At 56.9% G+C, this 9,477-nt stretch overlaps 1 protein-coding gene across 1 annotated transcript; it reads right to left on the reverse strand.

Moving 5' to 3' along the window:
- Nucleotides 1-3,235: 3,235 nt before the first annotated feature.
- SLC16A1 (solute carrier family 16 (monocarboxylate transporter), member 1) lies at nt 3,236-8,879 on the reverse strand. The gene is made up of 4 exons (XM_009888444.1): nt 8,612-8,879; nt 5,438-5,581; nt 4,035-4,898; nt 3,236-3,719 (listed from the first exon to the last, which is right to left on the reverse strand). The coding sequence occupies exons 1-4, from the start codon at nt 8,826-8,828 to the stop codon at nt 3,442-3,444; spliced, it is 1,503 nt and encodes a 500-aa protein (XP_009886746.1). The 5' UTR covers nt 8,829-8,879; the 3' UTR covers nt 3,236-3,441.
- Between the last annotated feature and the right edge of the window lie 598 nt (nt 8,880-9,477).

The following is a 9,477-nucleotide window of genomic DNA, read 5'->3' on the forward strand; positions in this document are numbered from 1 at the left end:
TGCCCGCTCCTCCGGGAGCCCCCGCGCCCCCCCTGCCCGCTGCCCAGCATTTCTGGCCAGCGACCTCAGATGTTTGGGAAAACAAACTGCACGGGAATTAGCTCCCAAGTATTTCCTCAATTCTGCCCGCTATGAAGAGAATTTTATTTTGCTACCCCCAGGAGGAAGGAAGGCGGCCTGGCGGAACGTGCGGAGGAAATCTGCAGTAACGCAGAGGCCGCCTTCGCAGCGCAGCAGTCAGCGGGGGCCGGGCAGCAACGCTCACGCTTCTCGCCCGCTGCCGCCGGGACCTCTTGGCCTGGGGAATGGGGAAGCACCACGTCCCCACGGGCTTTCCACAGCCCTTCGCAGAGGTACGGTCTCAGCAGCTCCCAGCCCGCTGTGGCTGAGCAGCCCCCTGGGTTCAGCAACAGGACTCCCCCCGGGACACCAGCTCTCACTGAGCAGCACCTCCCTGAAGGCACCAGGGGCTGGTTTGAGCATCCACCACCCACTCGCCCATCACCACGGCAAAAGCCAGGGCTCCTGCCAGCTACACCACACCCCACAGCTTATTTTAGCTCCCATTTTATGGGTAGGTAATGGTGAGGAGCTCTGGAAGCCAAGCACCGCTCTTGCATTTCCCAGCGCTGCAGATACCTTTCTTCGCAGAAATGACGTGCCTAAATATAGCCCTGTCCCTCCTGCGAGCCGAGCCGCGGGGGAGGACCGGGCAGAGACAGCCGCAGCCCGGCCAAGCTGCCTCAGGGCAGAGTCCGTGCCGTGCCGCGGTGCCAGCCCTGCCACGGCCCCGTGCCCTGCCCTTACAAGCAGCGCAATTGTATGACTTCTGGACTGAGTCACTTCGTAGCCTGACACAGGGCAAGAGGCAGTTTCTCCTCCTGAACCCACACACCTCCTTCCACACCAGCGGCTCCTCGGAGCAGTGCCACAGGGGGTCCTACAGCCAAGATGGGGTGTCATGGGGCCAGGCTGGCACCCAGCGCTGGACAGCACAGGGGCCACCCCTAGAGAACAACCCCGGGTTTATTACTGGCGTCCCCAGCCAGCAGGAAATTATTTAAACACTTTTTCCTTAGAAGAGGGGTTGGCGCCCTGCCCCGGCTGCGCAAGCCTCTCCCCAGCAGCACCGCTTAGGGGAACGCCCGTGGTGGGGCCAAAAAAAAACCAGCCCGAGCCCGGCGGTGGAGCCCAGGCTGCATCCGAACCCCCTCCCGCAGCCCCCACCGTGGTGACGGGGACACTCGGCCCCAGAGGGGACTATGCCACATGTGGAGGGGAGCGGGCAAGGCCAGCAGGGCATCCGTACCCACAAAACCAGGGACAACAGGGGCAGCTCCTCAGGGTTGGTTTATTGTGACATGAACCCGTTACTGCAGCTACAGCAGATGCACCATTTATGAAAATACAGTTTCTTGGCTTTACAGTATCACAGCTCAGCACTGTACAACAAAATCCTTTTGTACAAAATACTCTGTTGGCTTTACAAAGTTACTCTATAGTATGAAAAAAGCCCTGTGAGATTTATGCCAAAACAAAGGCCGAGCAGCCCCGCAGCCGAGGGAGCGTGAGGAGAGCGGCCGCAGCACCCGACCCTGCCCAGGGCTCCGGGGACGCCCGCACAGCTCCGGCCGGAAAAACGTCTCAGGTGGGCCCACAGGCTGGAGGCCCCTCGGCCACACACAGCAGTGGCCCCACTCAGCTCAGAGAGACAGCAGGAGAGTCCACCCACCACTCATGAAACAGACATTTAAGCATGTGTCCATCCCCCCGCACGATAAAGAGGGAGCTGAAGGCCGTCACAGGCACCCTGCCATGACCCGCAGGGGAGCAGAAGTGTCTCCAAAACCAGAGCGCATGGGGACACCTGGCTGTAGCCATCCCAAACCCCAAGCAAAGCCTCCTCTTGCAGCTGAGGAGGTAGGAAAGGGGCATCTCGCCCTCACTGGGTGGGGACCAGCCTCCACAGCCCACAGCACCCCCACAGGGGGAACCCCGGGGAGTGGGAGCAGCGGGTGAGACCCTGGGCTCTGCCACAGCCCCACTCACCGCTCCCCAAAACTGACCGACCCTGAATACATGTCATCTGGCACACAGAAGCATGAGTCTAGGAAAGAAGTTAAACATTTGATGGGTAAATTGTAAAAAAAAACAAGTTTATTTGAAAAAAACTCAGCCTCTTACATGATTTCTGATCAACATTTACTAGAACTTGAGAGCCATTAACCTGCTCCACGTACGTTGAGATATTTTCCAGCACTAAAAAATAAAAAATAAATACGTACAAATTCTTTCCTCCCCCTTACGTGTCCTAGATGTGAGTGGTTAGGCATCCACCGCCTTAAGGTCTCAGTTGAACAGAAGCAAGTAAAAGAGGTTTCTCTAAGAGATAAAAGAGCGAAAGCAGAAGGCCTGTCTCAGGGATGTACCATCTCCCCCCGCCCCACCCGGCCCCTCCGCTCTGACCAGGGTCAGGCACCCGAAACACCCGGCTGGGTGGGATGATCAGCGCAGGGTGGAAACCCACCCCACGGGGGGATGGGGCATCACAGCCCCATAGCAGGACCGAGGGCGGCATCCCGACCCAGCACCGCTGGCCGAGCCCCCACGTTCGCACCCGTTTCACATCACCCAGCGTTGGGCGGTGGGGGCACGGCCAGGGCAGAGTCTGGGGGCCGGGGGAGTCCAGCCCTCCCCACGGAGGGCTCGGCTGCAGGGGCTGCCACGGCCCCAGAGCAGGCGACACTGCCCAACACAAACCGCAGCCGTCCTTCTCCAACCCGAATATCCCGTGAGAGCACAGCTACAAAGGAGGGATTTTAAAGAACTACAGTAGCTAAAGTGTTTTCAAAACATACCTAAAGAACCACCTACAGAGCCAGGAGGCACCAGGCACGGGAGCCGAAGACCACCCTGCCCCGTGCCAGGATCTCCCCCTCTGCAGAGGGCCTGCGGTAAGAAGCGTGTGAAGCAGTATTCATCCGGGGCTGGCCCTGAAGCCCATCATGCTTCAACAAATCCAGTATCCTGCTTTTTATGGCTTTTTAACAACAATGCTCCCCAAAACACACACGCACACACACATATACACACACACACACACCCCTCGAGCAGAATACAGAGCTAAAGCACAGTTTAGAGTTAAGGCTCATCCAGATTCAGCTAGATATGAAGACTGTAAGGCACATATTAGTACATTCATGTTACTGTTAAAAAGCCAGACTATAAAAAGACCCCCTGCCCCCCGACACACGAGGATACTGCATGTGTAGCCCCGTTACCTTTGTTGAACACAGATGGAAAGACAATTCAGAGCCTGGTTAAAAATGAACACCTGGTTTAAACACTTCTCACGGCCGCCCAGCGCCAGCAGAGCATTGCCCCAGCCGCCACGCCAGGGCAGCGGCGCTTCCCCAACACTCCGGGATTGAAACCGGTCCCTCACATGTGGCTCTCCTCCTCTTTGACACCATCCTCCGCACTCTTCTGAGGCGAGGGGGCCACATCGTTGTTTGCCTCTTTCTGCTTCTCAGCCTCGTCAACGTTGGTCTCCTCCTCCTTCCCTTCCTTCCTCGCCTTCTCCTCTGCCTTCTGCTCCTTTGCCACCAGGCGGTAGTTGATGCCCATCCCGATGAAGAGGTAGATCCCAGAGACAATGAGGATGACCCCGCAGGCCCAGTACGTGTACTTGTAGTCACCGTACATGTCGTTGAGCTTCCCTGAGGGACAAAGAGGGGACAGCTTAGCAGACACCCCCAGCACCAACAGAACTGCTCCAGGTTATGGAGACATTCCCAAGAGCAGCCCAAGCCCACCACTCTCAGCTTCAGGCCTTTATTCCTCCATCCCCTGCTCCATCATGCCAGGCCAGCGGCTCAGCCCAAACCTCCCTGGCCACCTCCCAGATACCAGGGTGGCCTCAGGGCCAGTGCTCGCCCCCCTCACCCCAGCCCAGTACTGAGGGCTTCCCATGGCTCAGGGAGACAGAGCACCCCTCATGTGAGGCTGGGCAGGACGGGCACAGCACACCCTACCTAGCAGAGGGGGTCCCAGAAGCACAGGGCAGCACTCCACGATGGTCACCAGCCCAACGGCGCTCGAGAACCGCTGTGCTCCTACCAGGTCCATCAGGGTCTCAAACAGGACTGAGCTCAGCCAGCCGAAGGCAAAGCCGAAGAAGCCGGCGTAAATGCAGAAGCCAGCATAGGTGGTGGACATGGGGGCCAAGAGATGGCACACTCCATTGTAAATCACAGATATGGCAAAGAAATACTGGACTCTGGGTCTGATCCACTTGGTGTTTGCCACCAGCCCCATGGAAGGTCTGGCCACCATGTCTACAAAGGCCAGGATGGAGAGCAGGAAGGCTGCAGACTCATTAGCAATCTTCTTGCTCTTTGCATAATTGCTGAGGAAGACCAGGGGAGTGAACAGCCCAAAGAACATGATCACGTTGCCTGACAGATAGAGCAGGAAGCCCCTGTGTGTGAACAGGGACAGGTCCAAGAACTTGTTGATCGTCTGGAAAAATGAGCTCTTCTGTTTCTTGGTCTTCCCGCCAATGAGATCTGTGCTAGTGTCACCATCATCCTTTTTCACCGCCTTCCCAGCTTCCTGCAGCACCTCCTTAGTGGCCTCTTTCTTCAGCTGATCTGGCTTGGGGCCAATGGGCCGCATCAGGGACCCAGCAACGCAGCAGTTCAGCAAGAGACCACCAAGGATGAGGAAGCTGCCACGCCAGCCAAATATGCCGAAGAAGAGCTGGTTCACGGGCGCCAGAGTGGAGAGGAACACGGGGCTGCCCGCCATCGCCAGCCCGTTAGCCAGAGGACGCTTCTTGAAGAAGTACTTGCCGATCATGGTCAAGGCTGGGTTCAAGTTAAACGCAAGTCCAAGGCCTGAGGAGGAGAGAGACGAGGGGCTCAGAGATCAACCACCCTCACAAGCCAGCAGCACCAGCAGAAGGGCTGCTGGGACAAGCGGGGCTTCAGTTCTGGGGGCTTCACAGCTCTGTTCTGGCTGTGTTAACTTCCCGACTGCACAAGCAGCACTCAGCCCCCACTGCTGACCTGGGAGGAGGCACCACAGCAGCAGCAAAGCCACGTGCAGGAATTCGTGAGCTGAAAGGGGAGAACCACCTCGGCTCATAACAAACCTTGTGTCAACTGTTGGGGCACAACCCTAACCTGGGGCAGGAACAAGGGATGCTCTCTATTCCCAGGACCAAATACTAGTCCCGTGTACAGTTGCTAGTACGGTTACCCCACGTTATGTCACCGGGACAACCTCGTATTACAGTATGTAACGGGAATCTAGGATTTATGGAAATTCATTGTAGACATTCCCCTACAACTACTGGGTTTAAGTTGCTCCTCTTGCTGCCTCAGGAAAGGCTTCGCCTCCGTTGCAGCCCTGTTAGGGCAGAGCGGTCACTTACCCCCTACGACACCAACACAGAAGTAGAGCTCCTCCACCGTGTTGCAGAAAGAGGCTGCAATCAACCCGCAGCCCGAGAGGCAGCCGCCAGCGATCATGATGGGCCGGCTGCCATATTTGTTCACCAGGATGCTGCTGATGGGACCTAGGGAGTTGAACGAGATATGCCCAGAGATGAGTTATCTTTGCACGAGAGACAAGACAGATGCACACAAGCACACAGGAGGTTTATGGCCACAGGCTTCCAGCTTTCGCCCAGAGACACTTCACCCAGCGAGGGAACTGGGACAAGGGGAAAGGACAGGAGGTCCAGAGACAGCTGGAGATAAGAGCAACATTTGGTCAGAGAACAGGAAGCTGACACTTCTCTGAGAAAGATGCCTTCTGCGGGCTAAACGAGGAGCTGCTGGGGCACCAGCCACCCCCTGGGGACAGGGGTTTGGGACAGGGTGAAGCCCCTGCCCCACACAGTGCTCTGCCCTGGGCTGGGGGCTCAGCAAGTGTACAGCAACTGCCCGTTCTCCACTGAGAGGTTTCTGATGAAGACCAGACAGAGCTGTGAAGAAACTGCTTTGATGGGCACAGGCACAGCTCCCCGAGGGCTCGCAGGAGGAGCATCAGCACTGTGCCCCCTGGGGAGAAGGGGGGCTTCTGTTTTCACTGCTACCCCTACAGTAGGAAGAGCCCAATTGCTCTGCGCACCCGCCTTTTAAGTGCTTCATTATCAGGAGCTTTAATCCAAAGCAAACAGTGATTAGATACTGCAAAGCATGCTCTACAGATACTAAAATGTATTTAAATAAACTGAATGAACAGCCATTGAATATTAACAGACCTAGTTTTGCCATTAACAGATAGCAAGGTTGTCAACATGTTATTCATGGGTCCTCAGACGCTACTTGACCTTTTTGCCCAGTTTAAACAAAGCCTGGAGAAGGTTACAGAAGCCCTGCTGCCGCAGAGGCTGTCCCCAGCCCCACGGCACCCCGCTCCCCGCAGCCGGCTCAGTGCCTACGTGCCATCCAGAGCAGCCTGCGCCAGCCGCCCCCACGCCACCGGCAGTGCCATGGCCCCGTTCCCGTGAGAGGTGGCAGCAAGTCCCAGGGGCCATCACATCACCCCAAGCCCCACACGCTTCCCCACAGAGCGCTCAGCACTTTGCAAAACCTGTACCTTGAACTCAGCAAACGTGATGCGCCTGGACAGAGTCTAAAGGCAGCCGCGGCCTTTCCTCCGGGAAATCCAGCCCGGAGCGGCAGGCTCCAAGGGCAGCGAGCAGGCAGCTGCCTCCCTGGGCAGCGCCACATACCCTGGTGGCAATTCCCCCCTCTTTTTTCTTCATTAAAAAAGAATTCATACCCACTCCTGTTTTCTACATTCACATGAAGCATTTCTGACCAAATGTTAACTGATCTATTTTGATTACTCACACTGTAAAAAAAGTCAAAGTAATGGAGTCCTCCCTAATCCTAACGTGGAGCTGAGAAAGGGGCCTTTGAGATCATTACATCTGCGCACCCCGATGGTGACTGCACAGGGCGGCTGCAGGACGTGCTGCTCCACTCCCCCAGCTCTGCCCAGGACAGGAGCTACCCCGGTTCTGCGGGACACCATCACCCCCGGGTGTTTAGCCAGGGCATGAGCTACTGCTTCGCCTCCAAGCAGGCGTACCCTGGGGACAGGGGAGAACAGGATGCACACTGTGACCACTCCAACGCAATTCAGAGCCTGCAAAGTGTCTGGGCTCAGGCTGCAGGAGCCCTGGAACAAGTGAGCAGGGCAGTGGCACGTTCCCGTGCTCTGGCAGCCGGGGATGCACTTGGGCAGCTCTGGGGTACCTTCAGCATCCCGGCCACCAGCTCATGAGCAAGCGGCTCATGATCAGCGAGCTGCTGGGATTTAATGGCAACAGTTCAAGGAGAGCAGAAGAGAGTGTCAGTGTGGAGGGAGGGGGACGACCCCAGGACTGGCGGAGGGAGCTCTCACCCCCACTGCTGCGCAGTGCCGCCCCCAGGGCGCCCAGAGGAACCAGCTCTGAGCTATTAGGAGAGGAGGAATGGCCCAGATTGAGTCTCATTAAGGCAGTTACACGGTTTACAAGCTTGTTATAACATCGGAGCAGGGAAATGTGCCGGTCGCTTCGCTAGCTGAGCGAGGACAAAGCAGAGCCTGTTCCCCCAAAGGAAAAGCCTCGTGCCTTGCTGGGCGCTGACGTCAGCTCCTTTCGATGCACAAATGCAACGAGGACGCGGGCAGCTTGCCAGCTAGGGACAGCAGTGGTACGAGCTCCCGTTTGCCTCTGAAGTGGACACAACCGCAGGTTCCCAGTATGAGTCTCTTTCCGCCGAGCGACCCAGTGCAAAGCTGCATTTGCAGGCGGGTACGAGACACCGGGGTTTGGAGACCTGCGAGGGCTGGGAGCACGTCGCCCTGCGGGGAGCACTCCGCCTGCTCCTCGCCACTTAAAGACAAGCATAAAGCACACAGCTTGGGGATTAAAAGACTCCAAGAAGGAGTTTCTGAAGGATGGGGGAGGGGAGCTGCTTCAGTTTAAGTAGTTTTGCTTTATTCCACTCATGTCTCCAGGCCCGCAGTGCGCCCTGCCACCCTCGAACCGCACAGGCTGCCCGGGGCACTGCTCAGCACCAGCGAGGAGGAGCAGGCAGCGCCAGGCTTCAGTGCTGAGCCATTGGAGCTGACCAGAAACCGGGAACAGATCTCTAGATACAGCCACTGTTTGCCAGATTAAAAAAAAAAAATTAAATATCAGTATCTTATCTAAAAGAAAGGAACCCCATGAGCAGGGCTCCTACGCGTGGCACAGCGGCTCCCCCGGCCTTCGGGCAGTGCTGGAAGCAGACACACTGTAACAAGGACAAGGGCAGAATTACACAAGTTGTAATTCCCCGGAAAGATTTTACTTACAGCTTTACAGAGGAGGACAGATTAACCCGGTTTTTGCATTCTGGGCATTAAATAGAACTTTTTGAGCAACCTCCTTCGAGCAAACTCACTAAGGGAAATTTTGCTCTCGCGTAAGCAGAGAATTCCAACTTTTTTGCAAAGTTTTGACTCTTGTCACTACAGCAAGGTGCAAGTCATCAGACCCAGCAGGACAGCTGCATCCCACACTGCAATGCACAAGCACGTGTACTGCTGTCTCCAGGCCACTTACCTCCTGCGTACATAACAGCCAGCATGATGGAGGAGATCCACGAGACTTTGCTGCTGGACGCATTGAAGATGACCTCAATCTCTTTGAAGAACACAGTGATGGACTTGGGGAAGGCATAGGAAAACCCAATGGAGATGAAGGCTCCGATGACCACAGCCCATCCCCACCCTCCTTCAGGAGGAGTGTATCCCACAGGGCCCCCGATGGCCGGTGGCATCTTGAACTGAGTTGGCGATGACTCAGTTGGGGTTCAAAGATCTGCAAAGGACAAAGTATTGTCTCAGCTGAAAGCGGAGAGCTGCATCCCCGCTCCTGGGCACGCAACAGCATGGCTACAGCCCCGCTGGCAGGGCTGGCGCAGCACCGGTGCCCCGGACCACCTCCGGGAGGGCTGATCCCAGCAGCCAGCACGTGGGGCTCACCAGCACAGTGGCCTCATAAGGCCATCCCAAAGCACACGCTCAGATTGCGGCTGGCCTTTAAGAGCCTTGGCCAGCAGGTATTTATAAGCAACAAATTTAAGGCATGACACTGTGTCCGAGGCTGAAAAGGGCAGGCAGCGTCCTTGCCAGCAGCAGCCGGGGCACAGGGGCGAAGCGGGCAGCGCTGCCGGCAGCATGGTGCTGGGCAGGGCAGCAGCTGGGGCAGAGTCCCCGTGACTTCCCCAGGACCGCGACCACAGCACCACCGCATGAAACCACGGGAAGCCCCGGGCCACCCAGAGCAGGAGCAGCACACCCAGGTAATTAAATGCAGACACACCGGGGGAATAAGTCCCCACACACGCACCAGGACACCTCCACTTCTGCGAGGAAAGAGCAGGCAGGTGTCACAGCGCACCCACCAGCCCGGACGGCCCTGAAGGC

The sequence above is a fragment of the Charadrius vociferus genome, unplaced genomic scaffold (genome assembly GCF_000708025.1).
Source record: "Charadrius vociferus isolate BGI_N301 unplaced genomic scaffold, ASM70802v2 scaffold1077, whole genome shotgun sequence".
NCBI lineage: Eukaryota > Metazoa > Chordata > Aves > Charadriiformes > Charadriidae > Charadrius > Charadrius vociferus.

What these genes read in the sequence shown, in the direction of transcription:
- SLC16A1 (XM_009888444.1), bottom strand. Translation starts at nt 8,828, where the DNA reads ATGCCACCGGCCATCGGGGGCCCTGTGGGATACACTCCTCCTGAAGGA. An exon ending in GGCTGTTATGTACGCAGGAG is followed by an intron (nt 5,582 to 8,611) that starts GTAAGTGGCCTG and finishes TCAACTCCCTAG; the next exon opens with GTCCCATCAGCAGCATCCTG. An exon ending in TCTGGGACCCCCTCTGCTAG is followed by an intron (nt 3,720 to 4,034) that starts GTAGGGTGTGCT and finishes TTTGTCCCTCAG; the next exon opens with GGAAGCTCAACGACATGTAC.